The sequence below is a fragment of the Opisthorchis viverrini genome (assembly GCF_000715545.1).
Source record: "Opisthorchis viverrini unplaced genomic scaffold opera_v5_18, whole genome shotgun sequence".
Taxonomy (NCBI): Eukaryota; Metazoa; Platyhelminthes; class Trematoda; order Opisthorchiida; family Opisthorchiidae; genus Opisthorchis; species Opisthorchis viverrini.
In genome coordinates this window covers 1,322,320-1,346,941 of record NW_008751674.1, presented here as the reverse complement: position 1 = coordinate 1,346,941, position 24,622 = coordinate 1,322,320, and the positions used below count along the sequence as shown (strand labels likewise).

The following is a 24,622-nucleotide window of genomic DNA, read 5'->3' as shown; positions in this document are numbered from 1 at the left end:
ACGTGCGGTCCTAAGGCGACGCCCAATTTTATTCAATACATCCGAATAATCTGTAGTTTGGAATATTAAAGATTCAACCTTATTCCAATGACACTTACTAAACATTACCAGTTCCCCTCCCTCACCTACTCTTTTCTCTTCTTTTCATTCTGGGGCTTCATATATAACTAGATAAACCTCGTTGTTGTACGGCAGTGAAGCATCAGTGTCAACACTGACGTTGCCGTCTCTGACGGTGAGTGACCATTCACTTACCATTCACATACCATGGGATTTAATGCATAACGTGTCACAGAGAAAACAGGTGAGCTGCAAAAGAACAACTGCCATAGCACAGAGGTTGCCTCTGACCGAATTCAACAGCGATTAGGACTGAACAGAAAGACCCACAGTTTGACCTCGATTTCAATTTCTTAGACAGTTCCTGGTAATATCTACGGTTCTTACAAGTTGCATGGCGATTGGGAATCAAACAGAAGCGGATTTCGATTTTTTATAATGTGAGCAAAAGACCTCACATAAACTTATAGTAAAAATTGACCGCGAAAAGATGAAACAAAGGCAGTCACGCGAGTGTTTTGGAACAAGTCACATGCCCATGATAACATACATTGCCCTAGGTTCTTTATAAAAGAGCAGCCGAACGTGGGAAACAAAACGACCGTAGAGAGCGCATCACTGGTCAAGCACAGGAAGCATACTCACTCTAGTCTTCTGTGCGATAATCGTGCGTCTGTGCCCACGCCCGAGTAACTCGGCATCACCATTTGGTATGGAACGTTTCTCAAGACCGTTTAGAGCAGAATCCCGTTTACTGGACGATTTCTTCGAACCCTCCGCGGCAGCATTGTCCTCGCCCTGATCATTCTCTTCGTCCTCTTCCTCGTCTCGAATGTACAAACTGACTGATTTGGGGCGGCGTTTCGCGGCCAGCGTGAATACTGTGTTAGACCCGTCCGCCTCGGTAGCAACACCCACAACATCGCCCAACCATAAGGCATATTGCTTATCTTTAGTGTTTTCAGCTTTTGGATTTTTCACATTCTGTAAATTTCATGCAAGAAAGATTTCAAATCAAGGGCGAGAAATGGCAGTACAAAATCTAGGTGGTAAGCCAGTGTGAACACACATTCGCCTGCTACCGAATACGAGAAAAATGATAAAGCTGTAAACTTATTTCCCCAATGGGTACAGAAAACGGAAGTTACCGAACATTGAGAGGATAAGCAGTGAAACAGGAAAGAAACTCTCTTTGTGTCATAATACTGAAGTTACAAGTAGCATCAGAATCATCAAGGTACCATTCAAATCAGTTCCAATTTCGCTAATTTCGTTTCAGTTCCCAAAAGGATGAAACTATGCCCCTGCTGCACATGTGCCGACAGCGCTTGTGTTGAGCAGGTAGTATTGTATAATATTATGCGGAAGAAGCAAGGCATTATGCTGGGAAGCGAAGGAATTGAGAATGACACCATCCCCTTATTGTTAGATGCGACGCTGGGGCTCACCGTGATACAATCACGTTTAGATAGGCTAATGGCCGCCAACAGTTCATCCACCGACCTGGTTCCTTCGGGTTTGCTTCGGACGCGCAGGCTCGGTCGCAGTGGTACACGGCATCCAAGCAAATCATTTACCCTGCCATGAGTATGAGCAGGTATCTAGTTGACACGCGAATCCAATCAGCTGACTATGTGGTCAGCTGGTACCCCAAAATGGATTTGACAGACAACGACGGTTGATCAACTGGAAGCATGCGCATAAAAGGCAAACCACAAGCGGTTTTCGTGGAACCGAAAGGGTCCTACGCGAAGACAGCTGATGCTGATATGAAATCGATGGAATGAGATAGGTGAGCAAACAAGCGTAGGTCTCATCAGCCACCAGCTGGCCTAAACATGGTGGCACAACGATGAGAACCACTATCAATTTTCTTAAACCAAGGTGCTGGTCTCATGCGTAAATTGCTTTGGATTTAAGCGCGGAACCATACTTCTCCAACCTAAACAACTACGACTTCTCTCTGGATGACGCCCAGTAACGCGCCACCTAGATCGCGAACTAGTGGTCAGATTACTACTGGCACCGTCATATCGTAGTCAGGCAGACGTTTATTAAAAGTTGGATTGGGTTTAGCTGTTGAAGATGTAGGCTTCTGTCTACTCAATAGTGATCAAAACATTGGATTGGAGAACCGTTGGCGGTTTAGGCGGGATCCAACGTGGGGCTGCCTACCCATATAAGGGATCGGCGGCGAATACACACAGGTGCGTTGCACTCCTCGTATCAACTGACAAGTCCTTATGTAGAAAAAATTTTCTTATATTCATTTAGGCTATTTCTGTAGTATGTTTCCCGATTTCTTTACAGGATCTCAGGGGTGACAAATGAACTGTCTTTGTACTTAACAATAAACACTGCAAACTGATTTACTCTTGAAATTGATGACAAGTTCTATGCATTGATGACGAACGATTTAACCAAATGACTGATCTGTCTAGGGTACTGATTTAGTCCAATGGGACTCGTATGGAATTTGGAAGGAGAACTGAGTATCTTTCCCTCCAGCTAGCGCTATGCGAATCTGAGCGGATGAGAGAAACGAGGTTGAGCTGCTAAGAAAATAGAAAACAAGAAAAATCATCTGGTCAGAAAAATGACAAAAGGAACAGCTTGCTTTAGACCGTAAACAAGATACTTAAAGGCTCCTTCGTAATGTATCTGTGGGACCCATCACCAGCAGTACGTAGAAAATTATCAATACCATTTGGCTACTCCTATGTCTCTTAGTAGTACAAGCATGTTAGAGTGCGGAGCTCAGCTAAGCCCGCAGAAATCGTGGACGTACAATAGAGCGAAGGCAGGTCACCTTATGAGAGCAAGGTAGTGCATACCACATAAGAGGAGATAGATACTGAGTACGGAAACTAACCTGAAGACCAATATTGAAGTTCAGGGTCATTCCTTCGCGGAACACGCCAGTGCTTTTAGAAGTAAGCAGTTGGTGGGAATCGCGGAACTCGATACCAGTGACGAAGCTGAGGTAAATAAAGTTAAAGAAGCTCAACTAAATTGCAAGTGCGCAACCCAAAAAAAGGGACTGCTGAATGTCTCTTAGAGAATAAAAATTGTTCTGAAAGGGACCGTATTCGAGAGATGTGTCGGGCAAACTTTGTAGATTCCCCTTATCTGATCTCCCGGTGGTAGTGACTATTCGTCCATGACCGACTGATCAAGCAGTCATGCTCTCTTAGGTGAAATTAGCCCAATCCAAATAATTGTATTCGAATATTCTGGGTACAAATACGAAAAGACATATTCCGTCAGACTAGCTGAGCACGTTCTCAAACGTGCAGCTGGCCCATGAGAACCCAACTATTGGGATTAGGTATAATGCTCAATCTAACAGTGTCCCTCCAGAAATTAAGTGTATGGGTTGATGGCTGGTGATGCTGCCATGGAAACAGGTAAAAACACAGCCATTTCGTTCTTGTCACGAGCCAAACGTCCTGCGAGTGGAACATTATCATGCGGAGAGTGACGGACAAATTAGGCAACAAATTAGGTAACAGGGTAAGTGCAGTTTGCCATACAAAACTAGGCAGAATGCGCCCGTCTATCAATGGAAACTTACGAAGGAGCAGGTATTGCTACTCACAGGTTGTTGACTCAATTTCCTTGTCTACTATTGCTTTATTTTCCAAACTACCTTGGTTTCCACCAACGTACCAGAGGACGATTAGGATAGTGGAACAGGAAGATAATAGAGCTATTTGGTGTTGTGTTTCTGTGTATGTGGAACAAAGTATAACAAGACGAAATGAAAGAGTACACACAAGCCGCACCATCACTAACTGCCTACCCATAAGACCGAACAAGACAGTCAGCCAACTCGGGTCGTTCAGATTGCACCTTATCCTGGATGGATTGACAGAATTCAGCAATTTTCACACCTGCCAAAAAAAAACAGACGGATTAGGACTAAGAGGAGACAATGTCAAAATGGAGATCGCGATGACGAATAAACAAAAGAATTACTCTGATACTTTCTGTTCTGTGTAACCTCTTGATACTGTGACGGAGCAAACTGAAATCCAAGGGGAAGCGATTGCGATTCTACACAAAGGTAATGCAGCTCGATCGGTTCCAGTCGGCTTCCCCGCGTTCCCTGGCGTCCAATAAAAGTGCGAAAATATTTCAAGTCCTTCTGGAGGACTTAAGATAGGGTAATTGCTTGTGTAACCTCTTGATAGTGTGACGGGGCAAACTGAAATCCAAGGGGAAGCGATCACGACTCTAAACAAAGGTAGTGCAGCTCGATCGGTTCTAGTCGGCTTCCCCGTGTTCCCTGGCGTCCAATAAAAATGCGAAAATATTTCAAGCCCTTCTGGAGGACTTAAGATAGGGTAATTGTCGGGTAATCGTCTCCGTTAATTACGTGATGTAATTATTTATGCTTCTCTATTCCTCAGACAAATTCATTACCCTCCGGGGGTTGCTCAAGTTTCAAGACTGAACTATTCTTGGTTGTTGATCAGGTGGCTGTTGATTTGTTCGCCGAGCTTGGCAACTGGCCTGCAAACGTTTCGTCAACATACGAGGAGAGATCATCAGTGCGCAGTGATGATGCCTCCTGATGAACAACCAATAAACTCACCCGAGCTACCAATATTTCAACACACTACCAACTGAACTATTCTATTTTATACCAAGTCGACTCTATATTAACTGTTTTCATAACTCGATTTATTAACAATCATTTCTGGGTTTGTTGTTGAACAGTTTGTCCCACTTTGAACTGCACAACATTTTACCGTTTAACTTGTCCAGGTAGCACAATGCCCTTTCTCTGCCATCCTGTGTTGTAACCGCCCAAGGTTCAATCTAGCCGTAAGCTTTCCTTTAACTATGCTCATTATTTGTCGTTAATTTCTTATAGAACAACGGTATACCCATCTATACTGTCTGCCTACGTCTAATTCAATATATTGTTTGCTGCCTGATTGTGACTACTGAACAAACGCAGGTGAAGTTCATAGAACTCGGTTTCACCCTAATTATTACTGACCGTCCGTCGCTGAATTAGACTACACGTTAACTGTCAGGTAGGACACCTGGATCGTGCGTTTACACTAATTAACCAATTCCTTGCCTCGAAGTCACGGTCTTAGCACAGGATCGTACAGTCTCCCTGACACCTTGCTTCCAACGGCGTCTCCGTCACCAACTACTCGATTCATATCGTTAACGACATTTACCAACTGCATATATGAAACAGTCACTGTGCGATTTCCTCGAGTTACAGATGTACCGCATCAAAGTCGTTTGATTTAGGCGCTCAGTTGAGACCGTATACTTCATATCAATAGATGCATGAAAACAGGCGACTGAAGGTACCTGTGCATGCTCTTGCATGCCAGAATTCGTCCGACGCTAAGTGGGGTATTTCATGTCTTTATACGTTCCTTCCACTGCTCATCAAACATTCTTTCTGTGGGCGCTGGCCGTAGGACAGTAAATGAAGGTCTGCGGTGATGAGCAACTGGACAGAGGAAAAGTGTTCTCCCGTAGAACCAAGAGGATTCAGCCGAGTTATTCCACAGAGACCAGGTATGTACGGCAGCATGCCAACATTATGCCATTCGGTCCGCTAGTCGCAGGCGTGTGAGAGTAAGTTCGGAAATATCATGCTGAAAGAATCCATTCAAAAGCCCATCATCTATCGGAGTTATGTGAACGATACGTACTGCATAATGGAATGCAGTCGCACACCTAACGATGACACGACGGACAGCCTAATCAATCTTCGCCCTTTTTGGCCGTTCTGGTTGTAAACAGATGAGAAGACCAGCAAATCGAATTTGCCAGTTTTGTTCCAGTTAAACAAGAATGGAATCGTTGCCTGAAAAACAGGAGGAAGACCCCATTTGTTGAGAACGACTAACCCTATATAGTATTACTGCTGAGAATCTCCAAGAAAGGTACAGTTCACCAAAACCGCATATACAATGCATAAACTACCAATGCTTGCTCGCCTTTCACAGGAAATACTGTCGCTGAACGGACTAGCCACAGCAAAGCCTAACAAGTTTCAATAATGCGCATAATCTTTACCTCGAGGTCGGTTATTGTTGAACAACTAGAGGATAGTCTCCCGTCATCCAATGGTTATGCAAGGTGTGTATTCAGAACGCGTTCACAGACACTAATCGCCTTCTCTTGGCGGCGGATCATCGATGGGTTCACATTTGAGTTCAGTTAAATGAACATATTCCGATTGATGTGTCCAATGAGCGCAAAATGTCATTAGAAACATCACGGACAAAACCAAAAAATCGTTCAGCTGTAGCACTCCATTGATGCCCAACTGCCATGCCACCCGAAGGAAGCACGAGGGTTGGTATATGGCTGGGTTGCCCAAGCCTACACAAGAGAAGTCAAGCAGCAGATGTTGGATTCGAACCACGGACCTGTCGGGCAGTAAACTCGCGTTCTAACTACTGCACCGTCTCGCCCAGTTGAAACAATGACACGGTCAACAAGTATGGCGTTCACTACTGTGGATGACTGGAGAACAATCTATTGAGCACACAAACCATGCGATGTACGTTATCCATCAGCCCTGGGGGCGAGATGGCCGAAGTGGTTAGAGCGCGGATTACTAAGTGTACGTTATCCATCAGCCTCAAAGCTAAACGTGACTTGATTCTTACATCAAACGCAGGATTAGCGAATGAACGAAAACACGCCACACGGATGAATGCAGTCTGAGTTGGCCCGAGGTTAAATCCGACACGTAAAGATCTGAAACAGATTATTCTCAAGATAACTGAGAAGAACATATTGATCAACAAAAGTCACCTATGAGCCTTTTACCGAATCAATAGGAAGACGCGTTGAGGTAGAAAAATGATTTTTGGCAGCATTTTTGACTCCATTTTGACTCCATATCAGCCAGCCTGAAGGCCACAGAGAGCGTACTGCCTATACGTTACTCGCTACAGTACACAACACGTCTAAAATACACAAAATAATGAGTAAATGAAAAGGGTCCTGAATCACGCATCTAAAACTTTGAATGGAACACTGTAATCTTTGGTAACGAAAGAAGCCCAACTTGGAGGCTAATGTACCGTTAATATGACCGACGTAAGGAAAACGTTGACTTCAGCTGTTGCATTCGTGGTGTAATTGGACGTAGTTTCTTCATACGGCAAAATGCAGCTGACTGACTGGATAGGAAAGGGACCCCATTCATGCGTCAGGACACCAAATGACTTCCTACTTCCTCTAATTAAGAGAAACCGGTCTGGATCCATGACCTTACAGTGGTGCGCAGAAAAATGTAGTTGGTTATTAGCTCTCAGATCCAATCGAAGACGTCTAGTTTCTAATAGCGTGTAGTAACGGTATTTTTCTCAGCTTAATTCTCGGTCTGAGCCTCCCAAGCTAGCGTTCACTTCAAAACAACCACCAAGGGTGCACAAGGTATATAAACGCCCAAAACGAAGTCGAAACACTTGTACAGCGCTTCATATATATAGCGTAGGCGGATACAACTTTCCGGAAATTCTGACGCGTTCTGGCTGCGCCATTGGCAACCGGCATTTGACCAATACTGGGTCATGATTAGCTGTTGGGTCCAGCCTTTCGACCAATCAGATCTCGGCTTGATGCCGGACCGGCAAGCATCCCGAATTCTTGGCTAATCTTGCGTGGGATGGACTTCTCGGCCGTAGCAGCACCTAAGTGCGAGCGGTAAGGCGGGACCCGTGAGGAATTCCGCCTAAGATAGCGGGAACGGTGATGATCAGATCGTTCATTGGCTGGGTGAATTGAGATCTACTACCCTACGGGAATCAGCGCAATCATACGAGATCTGATGAATCACGGGCATGGATAATGCCACAACTTGCTGCACCTTTCGACCATATGAATGAGAAATTCATCCGTCCGAGCCAACGTCAAACTCCAGCATGTGGTCCACGTCAGAACATCAAATTTCACTGTCTTAACTATTGGAGTTTCTGAAAAATCTAGGAAAAATAAGACGTTTCTAATAACGTTTCGTGCCAACGAAATCGGGCATTCATTCCCAACGCCCTGTGATTGAGAATGATAGCTCTGGTACGGTCATACAGAAAGCTATGTGATTCAGTGCACCCAGTCACTCTAGTTTGGTTTCCATCTAGCCGGCGTGTGTTGAGCAAGTAAACAACGGTCGAGGGGTTATACAAACACAAAATTGAGTCCGGCAAGTGCCCGACAGAACAACCCACCTGGTTTGATGGCTGCAATTGCCCAGTCGAACAGATCGTGCAGATAAGCGTAAACCGATGCTTGGTCTTCAGTTGGGTTGACCATCAAAGAGCGAATCACGTTAGAACAGTAGGATTGGTAGCGAACTCCGAGGGCGCAGATAATCGTCCCAAAATGTAAGTTTTGAATGTCGCTAGATGGTGAAGAGGAGACTAGATGAGTTGTTTCAAACAAAGAGTAGATGTAGCTAGCCGGACACTACGACATTGAATAAAATTTCTAAGGGTGGGGAGATTCGCTAATCGCCTTTTAATCCCTTATCGGCGGTCCAAAAATTACGGATATTCCATTCAGTACTGTTTAACACACAAATAGAAAATGAAAATAGCGAGGAATGGGACGACAGAAAGTTGCTCATCATCAGAGAAACTTGAAGCTTGTTTATTCTACTGATATTTCAAAGAGAATAAGATCCACCCATGGACAGCAATCCTTCATAGAGCCCGTGATTTATTCTCATTAAATAATGAACGAAATGATATTTGATTTGTTTTTTTTGTGAGGACTGCTCTCAGTAGTTGAAACGTTTGACGGTACTGTTGAATATAATCGTACAATCAACAATATCTTCATAAATAAGCACGCTGGAAAAACAGTGGTCAAGATACGTCAATTCATCCATACCCGAAAACGCCTAGTTCGCGAGGTGACCTCAGTCATACTGTGTGTGACATGAATGCAGGCCGCGTTCTGATTTTGTCGCTTCTCACAATCAGCCACTAATATTGTTACCAAGTACATCCTTTCCCCATCACTGAAAAATCTTTTCAACTCCCTGAAGTTATGAAGCTATTCTTATTGATCAAGGGTGTGTGTATTGTGCAGTGCATCAAACTAAAACTTTGAAAAATTTAATCGAAGGTTATGTCTAAATGGAACTTTGAAAGTCCTTAGAATGTTTTTCTGCTGAAAAGTTGCGCTGTCCCATGACCACAGAAGCAATAATTAAGCTAATTAAACCCTCATTTCCTGTGTAAGAAATTTTTTAGTCCTCTGCACTAATGCATCTACCTTAACACCGGCTCACAGTCGACAGAGACTGCTACCTGTTCTCAACGAAGCCGAACAGATGGGTTGACCAGGTTTGAATCGGTAGGTACTTAATTGTTGGATACGATCATGAATAACAGGTGCCTGACCTGTTAATGATGATCTTCAACTGAAGTTGGAGAGCTAATCAACCGGAAAACCTAAGCATTCGTTTCCATCCTATTTGAGTCGCGGTAAACTTATGAGGAACAGGCTTCTATGAGCGAGATGTCGCGGCTTGGCTTACCAACGCATAGAGGCTTGGGGGTTGAAACACTCATTTGCAAATTAAGATACTAACAGGGGACTTAGCTGAATGTTCTGCATAACGGTCACCTCATGTTTCGCTTGGAGCGACATTCCAGATAACGAGATGTTTTTCTTGAATGACATAGCTTACAAGGTTGATGAAAATTCCAGAAGGACTTCGATTTCAAAACTTTTCCAGGCTTACTCCATACTTGAACATCAAACTGGACGGGTGTGGTATTGTACACTCATTTGAAAATGACGAAACTGGTAGAGCACTTTTCAAGGATTTCCAACAACTTTCGGTATGTCATCTTACGGAAAATACCTCGATGTCATGAATATCGTTCCAACTGGAACATGGTCCATTCGGACCAAAAAATTATCCTCCCTAAGGTGGTTTAAACTGGAAAAGATGTCACCAGAAAAACATGATCAAAGAGAGCAACCAATAGAGAGGTTGGCCCTTCAAACTTCCTTTCGGAAGAGACCACTTTCGGTATGTTCCTTGAAATGTTTTCCTAGAAGAGGAACAGAGTAATCTTTAGTGGATCAATCGGAAGTGATCACTTCCAAGTGGTGAATCATGTACATTGACTACAGCGCGGGCTATGTCGTCGTATAGCTGTGAGACACAGTCTCTACGATCGGTGGGTCAGTGGGAGCTTTGGGCATTTGACAACCAAAGTCTCAGAACAATGAACAGTGGAGAGAGGAGCCAATGAATTTGTGGTGTGATTACCAAACGGATGTGTGGTGATATGGCAAGTACTCCACTTCAAGACTGTATCAAGTGCAACAAAATGCAGTGGCTAGATCACGTCTTCCGCCCGATTAATCAGAATAAACTCCATTATCTATGGTGAAGCAGAAGTGACCTGTAGCGACAAGGGACAATGGTTGAGGAGTAATGGGAACAAACCACATTCCGATACGAGGCTCACGTGAATCTCCTTGCACCCAGCTCGAGGCCATAAAAGATGGCAGCAGGAGCATTAGCCTATTCAGTGGCTATCCAGATTTCCTGTGTTGGATGTGTAGGCACTAAAAGGCCTAGAGTGATCAGGTTGTCACGGTGATCTGGCTTCTGCGTTGCAATGGTCCTGTGGGTTATACAAACTGGACCTCAGTTCATAAATGGTAAACCATGCCATGAAGGCCAATAGGGAGCAGTCGGACGAAGAAGAGCGAGTCCCCGTACTGCGAGTAACAGTATTACGAAGCGGTGTGCGTTTCCCCCGTATTTATGTAAGCAGCGATGCTGCCTTCCTCCGATGAAGGACGGGTTAGCAAAGGTCGACCCTAAAAAACGCACGCTCCGATCGCCCAACCGCTGATCGTGACCGTCCGTGGATTACTGAAAATACTTTTAAAACTCAAGGATCTGATGCTGCTAAAAAAAATCGCTTGCTATACGCGGTCGTATTAGAAGCCAGACAGTATTGGCTTACGCCGTGCCCCCTCTGCAGCCAGGTGGCTACGGCAAGGGTTTTCCAAGAAAATCCTAACAACCACTGCCTTGCGGGTCAGACTTTTGAGTCAAAGGCTAAAGGTGGGGTACCTGAACAAAACCCTATCTTTCGGCTTGAGCAACCGAGAAGTATCATTCGCCCCTGCAGCTATTCGCTTAGCGGCCCTCCCCATACCCCCGCCCAACTCGTCGAATGATGCAGCGCGATCAACTCATCTGCCAGTCTTCTAGTCATTGTTCCATGTGTGATCTATTGCGATGAAAAACAGACCAAAATAATTACTTACTAACACCAAACAGTCTGATTCACGTTGCAGCCTTCAAAGCCCATACTCTATGTCAAATTGGACAACATACTTTTCTTGCTGAAGTCATGCTTCCCCTCTCTGCCGATGTATTTATGTCCGTGAAACACGCATACAAAGCCCCACCTCAAGCCGCTTAGGACGAGCTCAAATGTTACATATTTCGCCCTTTGGATATCTAGTGATCCCGACGCAATGGCTCGTGGGATCTACAGTGCGGAGTTGTACTCAGCCCCAAGGCTGAAAGCTCTTTACTGGACTAGATCCCAGTAAACAATCGTCTTTGCGCTGTGCAGTTGTCTGGCTCACTTGAGATCAATGCAAGTCAATGCGGTAAGCAATGTTTATTTGTCGTATCAGCATACTCCCCGACAGACCGTAGTTCTGAGAATGACAGCGGGCTTTTATCGAGATCTCTCACGACTGCTTCGGTCAGCAAGAAGGACGAATGTAGTGGCCCTGGTGGGTGACATGAAGGGCTACGCTCGGAAGAAGCACAATTAGATGGCAGATTTGGGGTTGACGCTCAGCAACTGCCTCGGTTGTGTGCTGAACATTTTCTTTTCCTTGGCATTACGAACTTCCAGCAGGAACGCTCACATCGAGTGACTTGGAGGCTACCAACCGCAAACTAGTCATAGGCTCGATTCGACCATGTGGCCATCAGTTACCGATGGAAAGCCTTAATTAAAGATTATCGGGCTGAGTGAAAACAGACAGAAGCAGACAGTTTATGACCTTGCAACAAAGTATGAAAACACTAATCACTAAACTGAGTCAAACCTCCTTAGATGAGGACCCCGGGGACTCAACTAAAAGTGAATGACACTGGCAGTCAGTGGCGCTCATGCATTAAAGCTATCGCTTTCATTGGGTAGCTACTCAGTTCCCAAGCTAACTAAACGCGTCACTGTCTCCAGTGGATTATCGGGCTGAGTGAAAACAGACAGAAGCAGACAGTTTATGACCTTGCAACAAAGTATGAAAACACTAATCACTAAACTGAGTCAAACCTCCTTAGATGAGGACCCCGGGGACTCAACTAAAAGTGAATGACACTGGCAGTCAGTGGCGCTCATGCATTAAAGCTATCGCTTTCATTGGGTAGCTACTCAGTTCCCAAGCTAACTAAACGCGTCACTGTCTCCAGTGCTTCGCTGCATGTCCCGTGATATCCCATATTCGGGTGTTCGAAACTGCAGCAGCTGGAACCAATGTATCCCTGGTACATGGTTTATAGCCGATGCATAGAATTGCGCTGATTTAGAAACCTCTATGGCCATCAGCAAATCCTGAGCTACCAGTATTCTCCTCATTGCTCCTTGTATATCTAGCACAACGCTGCTTCCATCCTAATTTTTATCGTATCTATACATCGAGGCTTTCTTAAAAAAACGAATGTATTAAGTGGGGCGCTGGTGTTTCATCGCTGAGATTGCTGTTAGTGGTGATGAGAGGCTATCCACAATCTACAAACAACTTCGAACTGGTTCATCCTTGATTACTGGGTGTATACAGCTGCAAAGACACCCAAGAAGTCAGCTGATTTACCAGCAAGCGAGGACCGAAGTGAAGTGAGAAAATACTGTCAACGACAGCAATCAACACACCACAGCTTACCTTTCTATGCTGAATTTCAAATTGAAGTTGCCACCGCTCTGTATTATGGGGTCATAGCACATTTCCAAGCTGTCCGGATCGAGTCCGTTGAGCAGATTTGTCTTCTTCAAGGCTGAATGACAGCCGCTGGAAAGTTTATCGTGCTTTACTTTCTATATTTGGTATAAAGGGTACAAAACAAAGTGAGTGAGATGTCAGTGTAGGATAAGTTTCCCAGTGAGTGAGACCTAAATTAGTTATCCAAAAACCTACGAACCTGCTCGTTCCCTCCAGAAAACGTATTGTGATACCCTGAATGTCATGCCAACTGAGATACAAGTTGACCTGCGTGAAGCACATTCAGTTGTAGGATATCCTCAACGAGAGATTCAGCCGAGTCCATCACTAACACCATTGTAATATACAAGTGAGTGTTGTCAAATACGTATAGTGTAGTGTTCAGGTATAAGGTTGATGGAAACTCCGTGGACTACGCCTACCTGACTAGCGTCAGAGGAAGCAAAACTGGTAGTGAGCTGTGGAAGAGCTTTAAGAAACCTTGTGAGTAGTGTGTTATGTCAAATGAACCTCTGGCAATGAGTTAATATATGCTAAACGAAAACCTTGAGATCTGCTTTCGGTGCAAGGTAATCAAGTTACTGCTGGAAGTCATCAAAAAACTGGAAACAAAAAACTTTTCTTGTGTGGTGAAAACGCACACAAGTTTGGAAGAGAAAGTTATAGACACGCCTCGCTTGTTGTGAGTCGTTCAAGCTTAAGTGTCAGTTGGCCCAGTCTTGGATAGTAATTGATAGCTAAAGTTGTTGTCGAAAAAACACCATCCGACCTAAGAAGTCTGGTTTAAAATTGCAAGCTACAGGGGGTTACAAAATTAAACAGCGATGCCTCAAAGTAGTACGATGAATTGACTAAACCCTTTCTTATGATCGTAATGAGAGGTGTCCACAATAAATCTGTTCCTTGTGTAAACCACTACAATACATGGGAGAAACTACTGTTCTCACCTTTTACGACACAACACTGTACAGATTCATCAAGAATCGCGATGGCTTCAGTCATCGATATCTACCAACCAATCATAACTTTCATAGCAAAACAGCTTCAAGTCAACTGGCAATACACGACAACAGGATCGAGACACACTGCCTGTCCAATACCTTTCAATTTTGTCACCGACGTTATCATCTAGTGCAGATTTCAGGTGACCACGAATAAATGCATCAAAATCACGTCTGGAGGCAGAGTAATGGAACTGGATTATGTGGAGGACTTCGTTTTGTTGCTTGACGAGCAAATGTCCACGCAAAGTACTTCATACAGAATGTCTGAAGAGGTAGCATACTTCGGCGTGGTCTACGACTTCAAAGGGCGAGATTTTTCTCTAAGCTTTCTCATTATCTTATGCTCCTCTGAAGTTTAAGGATGAACTTGGGTTTACTGAACGGCCCGCGTAGCTCGGCAGCTACATAAGCCGCCATCGTACTGTAACGGATGAAGTCAATGCATGGAAGAGCAAGGGGGCAAGTAGCGTTCGAAAAACTTGCGTCACTTATGGCGTCAGAACCAAAATTCACTGAAGCTGTAGTGCCGTATATACAAGGTTAACAAACATACAGTCTAATTCTGTTAGTGAGACTTGACGCCTTCGACCTGAGAATCATCGGTCAAAATCGGAGACAACAACATCAGTGTGGACGCTGGTGCTCCACGGCTGAACAGCCGAAAGGTCTAATAACAATAATAATAATAACAATAATAATAGTTCAGTTGTAGCACCTTTTCGGTGCCTAGCTGCCATGCCACACGAAGGAAGCACGAGGGCTGGGATACTGCCAGACCACCCAAGCCTAGGGGAAGTCGAGAGGCACAGGTCGGGTTCGAACCACGGACCTTCCGATCAATTCGCGCCCTAGCCACTTGGTCCATCTTGCCGAAAAGTATACTTAACTATATTTAGAGCCTTAAAGTGAAAAGAAGAGAAAGGAGTGGGTGAGGGAAGGGATCTGGTGCCCATCGCACGCATTGAGGTGCCTAGATCTCCAGGACTCAATCAATCTGGAACATGACAGCACGAGAGCTGCTGGCATCGACCAGCTGATATTTCCAATGCCTTCAGCCAGGCGCACACTCAGGTGTAGGGGTCGCGGAGACAACAGAAACTCTTTGTAATCTCTTTCACACACCTTTGGCAGGCCATAGGTTGTCCACCAAGCGGTTTGTGCACGCAGAACAACACTCGTCTCGGTAGACAATGCTTCGGCATCCATAGCATATGACCGAGCCACCACCGCTGAACGTTTTCCGCGACTGAAGTATCTGATGCACAAGTAATTACCCGTCTTCTAATTACCTCGTTACAAATTCGTTGACGCCATTTGACACCAAAAAACTCTGAGATATCGGCGGTCAAAATCCTGAAAACATCTCATAAGTCCGCATAATCATATAATAATACCGCCTTCACTGAAGCTTGATATACCCGCCACTCGAGGCCTGGTAATATGCCGTTTTGACGCCACAAGTGACTCAAATCCTACGTAATTTGTGCCTTTGAAAGTTGCGCACTAGCATCGTCAGACACATAGCTGCCAGACCTTACAATAATAACAGTAATAATAACAATAACAATAATAACAACAATCGTTTAGCTGTAACACCTTTCCGGTGCCTGGGTTGCATGCCACCTGAAGGAAGCATGAAGGCTGAGATACTCCCATATTGCCCAAGCCTTTCACGGGAACAGTCGAGATGCAGTGGTCCAGTTCGAACCACGGACCTTCCGGTCGCGCTTTAACCAGTGAGCTCGTCGAAGCTGATACAGCCGCTGAGGTGAAATCCCCCAAAACCTCTAGTGCTTCTCTTTGGATTGTAAGTTGAATGTTCAGACTGCACGCTCTGAAGCACACCTTTGCAGGGCACAATTCGGAAGATGGTGTGAAGCAGTTCGTTAATTCAACAGGGCTTGTGCTTCGCCTTCATCTCCAAAGATAAGCACGATATCGCCTGTGTATTTCAGAAAGACAAAGTTTTCACCAGCAACGATTTGAACACCGAGGGTTTAAAGACCTCACCGTTCGCCTCATCATCCCGTCAAGGATGAACTTGAACATGAACGGAGAGTGTAGAAACTTGCCGGACACCACTTGTTTTAGGGAAGCTTCTATGGAGCTCATTACACGCACAAAGTATGTGAATATAGGGACCGGATTATGTTCGCATACTGGCGGAGCATTCTTGTTGAGCAATCGTGGTTAATGGAAATGACCGGTCGACAGAAAAGAACGCACTCTTGAAGTAGAGGAATACCAAGTTTGTAGGTCGTCTCTACATATAGTGCTGCTCTAACATCTGACGAATTGTGAAAATGTGGTACACACAGTCCCCATCCGGCAGAAATCCCGCTTGATGTTCACGGTTCAAGGATTCGCGTAAGACGATGAAGAATCAGCGACGCCAGAAGCCTTGCTATAATGGGAGACAAGCTGACACCTCTGTCGTTACTACTCTTTTTGAAGATGCGCACTACTATGGACTCATCCTAGCTATCTGGGACCGTCTTTCTCCCAGATAGACCCACAGATGCTAGACAGGCACTGGTTGCGGATTTCGTCATCCTGGAACACCGAAAGAAGATTGTCAGGAACAGGAACACAATGACACTCTAGTGGAGATGTACACTGGGAGACTTCTGTGGTTGAAGGGGTTCATATTCACAGTCCATCTTTCTGTTGAAGACCGAAGGCCCCGGGTAAGTGTTGGCAGATGGCCAAATGAACTCTTCAAATACTGTGCCCAACGGTCCAAACGTTCCAAGTTGTCGAAGGCCCCGGTAAGTGTTGGCAGATGGCCAAATGAACTCTTCAAATACTGTGCCCAACGGTCCAAACGTTCCAAGTTGTATGATATCACACAGCCATTTGGTCTGCCATAGTTTGGCAGACAAGAGGCTTCCGAGGACCAGTCTGCGAACATTTCCAACATATTTTACACCGTCCGTTTCTTCAGTCACTCGGGTTCGCCAAGCTTTTTGGTCTGCAAAAACAGTTTCACTTGGGGTCGGATGATGCGTCGGGTTGAGCTGTGGTGACCATCAAAGGGAATCCTCAAGCAGAGCCACAGTCCATCAGAGATCCCATGTGTGGATGAGGTTGGCCACGTTGTACCGCGAACAGAAGTCCCGGCTTTGAGTAGCACTTGGGATATCCGTTTCCAACTACTGTTCCTATCCATCATCGGACCATCCAGCAGGCATGCGAGAAGCAGGTTTTGTTAGCTCAGTTTAATCACCGGGTCTATTAGCCTTTTAGTGAATACGCAAGGTGTGTGCGTTTCTGCGTGGACATGAAAAGCGCAGCGAAAAGTAATAACAGACAACTGCATGGTCGTAGTCCACGCTCGTATTCCAGAGGCAGCGTCAGCCAGTGGTCGACCATCACCACCGGCAACTGATGGTAATGTGGTCTATTTGGATTCGAGATTGGTTCTTAGGTGGGCACCAAATGGTAAACTGATTTCCGCTGTTCCGGAAGCCTATTCTCAGCATACATCTGAAGCAGGTGCTCATTGCCCGTATCTCTCGTGTCCAACACAAAACAATCAATCACTTGGGGCCGAGTAGCGCTTTGAGCTTTTAGTCCGCTGTGAAAGACCATCTACAGCGTCATAGAATGCATCCCTAACACATTCAGAGTCAAAGTCCGTCGGGACGTAGAAAATATCCTAAAGGGGCAATGGGCCTCACTTTCTCGGGATTCTTTCATAGATGCCAAACGAACCGCAAACGGGCGACTATCAGCGGGTACCTGGTCAAGGAGAGACGCTTCCACTCCATCGCTTAATACAATATCTACCCTATATTTCCAGCATCAGTGGCTCCTACATCACCAGAGGTGAGCAGTCGGTATCTGGAAGAGAGCAAGTAGTCAGTTTAATTACAGCACTTGCGTCCTGTATCCTTGTTTCCGGAAGGCAGCACAGTTCAGTGCTGTGGGAATCCCAAGTAGGAGCAAGAGCCACTTATTTCCCTGCTTGATTCAGTGTGCGGACACTATGGAAGCCAAGTAAACCGGCTTTCGGAGTTTGAAAACAGATTTCGAAGTGTGGATGTTTGTTTGTGGAGTCGAATACACAAAAGTTGCAGCAGGAGTGATAGGTGACGAACAAAGCGGACAGTCCTAGTACTCGGTTATGTGGAGAGAGCACTCGGATTCGGGTATGGTAGAAGAGCGAATACGCGTAGTGCAAGAAAGGCGTTAGCAGCGACATTTCTCCGCTAACTCGCCCTGCTGTACGCAGCAAGCAAGGCGGCCGACCGGTGACATCAAACGACGGCCGATGTGGTTAGATAGTACTGTTGGTTGTATGTAGCATAGTCGTGATTGAGCTCGAAGACTGTCAGGGTGCCCAGACCTAGATAAGAGGATGATTAGGGCACTTGACCAAAGCTTTTGGCTCAATCGCGGTGTTTGGCGGAAAATGGAAGTACATTGCCATTTTAATAGAACAAGTCGCCGAACATGTTCCAACCAACAAGTGGACTGCGTTCGTCAGACATCCAGCAACTGACCAGCGTGGTATGGTAAGCTTTGTGGATGTGAAACTCTCCATTATAGGTCAGTGAGTCACAGATGCATACAAGCCATCACACCAAGGTGAGGTTCGTTCTCTTCGTGATGAAGCACTCTAAGATTCCACAAGCTCCTTATCACCGGTGTATTTGCGGCATAAAAAATAATGAAACAGCCGCTCAGCTGAAACTCTTTCGGTGTGTAGCTAACATGCCACCGGAGGGAACCATGAGGGCTAAGATACTGCCAGGTAGCCGAAGTCAAGACAGGAACAGTCTAGATAGTGGTCGGGTACGGACCAAGGACCTTCCGGTCAGTAAACACTGAGCTATCTCGCCGCTAACCGGCCAACAATAGTCAACTGGCTTCAGAAAGTACGCAACGAGATGGTGGTACACTCGGTAACGAATCCGATTCGTTCGAGCAGCAGATTAAACTGTTTGAGGTGGTTAGGAAATGTATTACGTGAATCCAAGTGTTTTTGTTCCAAAAAGTTGGTGAAGGTTTGCGGGCGGACAGGCCATGACAGGCCATGAAAGCGGCTACAGTCTAACCGAATGCTGTGGGATCCTCGCGATTTCTTGGATGGGGCCTGGAGGTCCTGCTGCAGGTGAGTGGGAACCATACAAAATACGGCTCCGATTCATGTGACGCGTATACTGTTACGTTCTAGCTTATAACCCCTATTTTTAGCCCAGACTTATGTCGGGCAAACGAGGACGGGTCAATCCCGTCGATGACACCATATATTCGACGCAATGCACAGATGTGTTTATTTTGGTGGTGTCCAAATGTGTAAGGAACTTTTTCTTCATCGTTTTCTGTAAGAGCAGAGAGCTCCACTAAACTTAGCTTCTTTCCTCCCCTTTTCTCTCCACTCATTACCAGAGGTTGCTTTATATATAAAGAGAGCAACCTTACCATAAAACTATAGTTGTATGGTATTTAAGCGCCAGTATGTCATTGCTGATGGACCGCTGTTAGTGATGATGATACGATCAGATTTATTCTATAATCCGGGGTGCGTATTTTCCACTCAACCGACCGTGTTCAATACGCTCCAGGTTCTTCGGTTCACCATAGAAATTAACCCATAGGGGTGGCTCCGTTGATAAGCTAACCAAACACGTGGCATCGGATAAAACTGGGACTGCCGTACGTCTAAACGTACCTTGTCATAATCAATTATTTCCATTATCTCTTCCTTTAGGTGTTTGCTGAAAATATTGCAAGTGACAGCACTAGCCTTCTTCAGAATGTTCAACTCGTTTTCATCCTTCACAGCAAAGAGATCACTAAGCGAACCAGATACGTCTCGCAGCTCGAAACTGCCGGAACTCAAAGCCGACTGAAAAGCTTTCGTGAGTTCCGAAGAAAACTTGTCCTTCGAGAGATGTCCGATCACTCGGCCCTACCAAGCATGAAACATAACAGACAATCGGTGTTACCTTGCGGCTGGTGGATATCGCACCGATAAGTTTTTCTATTCCAGCCTTGTCGTTGTCTGCCTTACAGAACATAAACAGGAACGTGTATACGATTACTTGATTCCGGGGAATGAGAATCACTTCACGATTTTCGTCATTTCTTTTCTGCAATGGTTGTAAGAAGTCGAGTTTCTTCTTCCCGCAGAGTATCAAAACGGATTTCTCGCAAAACACGATCACGGTATCCTGTAGCTCATATCCAAATAGCCAAGTCTATTCACATCAGTATTTCGCAAGAGGAGAAACTCACGTGAAGGGAAAGTGTTTTCCCGTAGACGCTATCAAATTTTCCTGCGGGTATAACCAATGCATCAACCTCATACAACTGGCTTGAAGGGTTACTCTACAAATATCCTTCGGTTAGATGACAACCAACCTTCCAATCCTTATACAACCGGTCGCAACGGAGCTGAAAAGTTGGAATATCCAACTTCAGAGTTGACATCATTAACAATCTGACTTCCCCGCGCGCGCGTTCACAAAAACCATAAAGATCAGATAGGCTGTCAAAGGTGATGCAGAGGAGATCATCACTGTTGTGACAAACAGGTTGAGCAGAGCTTAAGTGCATCGGGCCCTGCTTGACTACTGGTCATCCCGCTTGATTTCGGGCGCGCGATTCGAAATTCGAAAGTGTAGTGTAAAGCCATTTTTGGCGGTGCATGTTCAAGGACGGAATCAAAAGCTGGAAGCGGACGTTGCAGCAATCAAATGTTCTCGCGTTGGAAGTGGTTTATTCTCCAATCGTGCAAAATTTCACACATGCCATTCCAAACTCTTGTTGCACGCTCAGTGGTACATTGACTTACGTTTGCAAGCGTTGACTTGTCTTTGAAAATTAATAATGAATCCGGCATTTGCGTGCAGAGGCCTAGCATATGCTGCTGTTTCAGAAACTTTGAAACCATTTTTTGAGCCATATTCTGTATAAAGGATGCAACTTCCAGTTATGACCTCGAAATCGGTCACCACGAGACTGTTGGCATTGTCCCAGATAGTCCGACACATTACAAACATTATCTCCGTTATTGTCACCATTTTTTAATTATCCGCGGTTGACACAACGGCCAAGAAGCCTCTCGCTTGACCACCTCTGCTTTGCCTGTGACCCAAAGCCCGGAATTCCTAAACCTAGCGAAACTCGACGGCTTGTGGGAGAGAGGTTGGGCACCCGCAGGGCCTCACTAAAGTATGGAGCGCTGTCATGTGACTTGCGGTAGTTTGTAGTTGACATATTTGTCAATGTCATAACCACACATGACATGCATAGTTACCGACGGAATTGCGAACCGCATATGGTGATTGGGTCACGGATAGTCGGGCTTTATTGCGGTGAATGATATGCCTTCCGTCCATGCTTAGCTTTGCTATACCGGACGGTTCCTCGCGCTGCAGTAGGGGGAAGATCACCGGAACCACATAGGCTTCGTCAAATGGTAGTAGATACCGCCGTTATGACACTTCACAGATATTATAAATATCCATGGGACATTCAGGACAAGCTACTTTTGCGAGTATTTATAAAGCGACCTATGTGTCACCCGTAGATACAAGCTATACAAGCTCCTGATAGTGTATTTCATGGGCACCGGGCGTCCGTTAATTATGACTCTGTGTAAAGCAAACACTTCGCTCGTATAAGTATTCTGTTTGGCTCATTCAGGGATGCACCAAGTGGAGTCGCTCGTTATGAACAAATTACTGGAACAAATGCTGACGACGAGGGCGGGAAGTGGTTGATTTGTAATGTAGCGCTATTTCTACATTCACTAGAAACACGTACGTATCATGGTCATATGCACACACTGCGAACACCCGACACATTTTACCGTTTGGCTCTCCTAGGCGACACTATACGGCAGGTTTTCCGTTTATCACAATACTGCAACAGATTCCAAGAAAACCTGCTGGTGTTGCGCCGCAGGGACCCTAAATTCGTCTCGCACCTCAGCTCACTGACTGTGTATCATGCACAATTGTCCGCACGTATTGTCCGGGATAACCCACGTTGCCAAAGCTAACAACTGTCTGCAGGTCGCCAGGGACGGCCTGAATAAGCGGGTACATTTCTCAAACTCTCCAAGATGACATATAGGTGTACCCATATGTTGGGTACCACATGCGGGAATATTAGATGCGTGCGTCGTATCTCCGCGACCGATAGGAAGACCTGGAGGGCATCGGGTACGTTCTTAACGTAGCCCGCCAATAAACTAGTTACACGTCTTTCTTCGTTTTGGAGTATTTGGAACCGCAACACTATAGGCCGCGTTACCACGGTTTTGGAACCGACAGAATGAGGCGAATCCGTGGTGGTTAACACATTTCCTGGTGCCAACACCCGAGTGCTCGCTGAAGAGTGACACCTCCGTTGTTAAGTGCAAGTTCTCTCTAAATCAGGAAATACGGCCTCTGCGCCCATTTGTTCTCGGTATTTATGGGCAGGTTCTTTGAAATCAGTGGGAAACTTCATTCATGTATGTTTTCTCGTTTTGCTACTCCATTCACCGTTAATGATTATCTAATTACCACCTACCAGGGAAACCTATACCTATTATATCCATTCCCTAGCCCAGCTAGTACTTGGTTTCCGGGTCAGCAAACACATCCATCCTTTCCTGCGTTCAGTTAGCTTCCTGTCATCCATTACTGGATTTTCTGTTGACATCTTATCTGATGCCTCCTGGCACTCGCCAGTCGATACGGCTGTCATCCTGTTCCTTTCTCATTCCCCATCCTCCAAAGCTTCAAACTTCAGCTATAGTTGCTCAAACGCCTCGCAGAAATATTATTCATCGAATCTGGATATAACATGGCCTACACTGGCATGGTTTTCAAATGAAAAGAAATTATCCGTAGCCCTGCATCGGCCCGACTCCATCTGTGTCAGTCTCCTCGCCTAACCCTTATCCAGCTGCTACGGAAATGCGTATCCCCTCTCCGAATGAGACATCCTTGACGACCGTTACGAGGCTGCCATAAACGGAAGTATTTTGATGCAGCAATGGCCTGGCGCTGCCATACCCAGGGCAACGGCACTCCCGCAACTGTTTTCTTCAAAATCTCGACAGCTTAATTGAGCCTCTAGCTGCAACTTCGAGCAAATTTCCCATCTGTCTAGCTACGAGTTCATTCTAACCAGGTAAAATTTTTCGTCCGAATTTAACGAACCTGGATTTTGCTGCAATTTTGGTTTGCCTCTTCCCCAAGTCTGAGTTCACATACAATGCTCCGCATACGAACTCCACGTGCGTATGGCCCTATGCATTGGCACCATCTCTCCATCGAATCCATCCTTCACACATGCCTTCTCTACGATGGTGGTACGAATGAGTCGACATAGTTTCAGGTTAAACCATATTTCTTCCAGACAAATCCTGCCGTTTGCGGCTACTTTTAATTATTCCACCTCCATTCACATTTGTGCCTTTTGTGACTGTCCATTTACCCAACCGTTCAAGGGCACTCACGGTCAGCAATGCTTTTCACTTTTACTTCATGGCAGCCGGCTTCATCCTTGAACTTGTCGGACCACACGCTCACTGTCCGTGTTTTTTGGTTCTCACATTTGCGATGTCTTTTCATGTAACAATCATGCCTCGTCGTTTGTACCTTCCTCCCCCTTTTGTCGTTGCCTGTCGCGTTCTGTTAGTAACGACCCGATCATGCCTTGGTCAGCATGTTCCCTACAATTTTGGAAATAAACCTATTAGTTTTAGTTTTATTACCATAGCTTGATACACACTTCCCTTGATGTTCGGCTTCATGACTCTTGGACGCAATAACTGTTTCAAACTAGCAAACGTGACCCCAGCCTTGTGCATTCGTGCATTGACCTCAAGTGTCACAATACAATTAGAACTAATACAACTTCGAATTCACATAAGACGCTTCACAAAAATGGACTAGTTAGAACTGGCGAATGCAGGGCAATATTTTTTGGATTACCAAAATCTACCGAACATAACGTATCCATTGTGCAAATGGGGGGGGGTATTGTAAACGCGGACATTAGACAAGTAATAAGCGTTCGGTCAACGACTTCCAAGATAATGGAACAAACCGCAGTGTAACTGAAATCTACAGGAATGTAAGAGTAAGGGTTGCCAGTCATCGAGACACTGCTTAATTGTTGTCCGCCTGTGAGACTTGGTCTGTTCGTTCAGTCTGACTAAGACGTTTTCAGGTCTTCGACAGTTTTTGCAACGATAACTTCAACTGAAGAATGTGTCCAGCACCACAAGTGAATTTTTTATGCCAGAAAGGTAAATCAGGTAGAATATATGTAGATGGGCATACAAGGAACATAGAGAATTGATTATGGAGTGTCAGGTTCAATTGACCACTTGGAAGCTGAAAGCGGGAGTAGTGGCATGGACGTGGGTTGGATGTGGGTTGAAGGATATTTGTTTCTGGGCATTGAGATATAATAAAACTTGTAATCCTCAACTGGATCGTCGTCGCTACCTGAGACAGTTGGATCGCATCAGATGTGGCTGCCTTTTTGTCTCATCTATTGGGATATGGCAAATATGATTGCGAAAGTGAGGATGGGTTACAATACATTGGCATAGG

The 24,622-nt window shown here is 45.3% G+C and overlaps 1 protein-coding gene across 1 annotated transcript in view; it reads right to left on the bottom strand.

Moving 5' to 3' along the window:
• Positions 1–20,501, bottom strand: part of T265_12826 (hypothetical protein) — a gene marked incomplete at both ends in the record, with an annotated part of 36,726 nt that extends 16,225 nt beyond the window's left edge. The window contains 10 exons of the mRNA XM_009165787.1: positions 706–1,044; positions 2,933–3,038; positions 3,863–3,953; positions 8,280–8,452; positions 12,994–13,145; positions 19,732–19,971; positions 20,009–20,068; positions 20,105–20,260; positions 20,298–20,390; positions 20,424–20,501. Coding sequence (XP_009164051.1) covers positions 706–1,044; positions 2,933–3,038; positions 3,863–3,953; positions 8,280–8,452; positions 12,994–13,145; positions 19,732–19,971; positions 20,009–20,068; positions 20,105–20,260; positions 20,298–20,390; positions 20,424–20,495 — 1,482 coding nt within the window. The remainder of the gene's footprint in view (positions 1–705; positions 1,045–2,932; positions 3,039–3,862; positions 3,954–8,279; positions 8,453–12,993; positions 13,146–19,731; positions 19,972–20,008; positions 20,069–20,104; positions 20,261–20,297; positions 20,391–20,423) is intronic.
• Between the last annotated feature and the right edge of the window lie 4,121 nt (positions 20,502–24,622).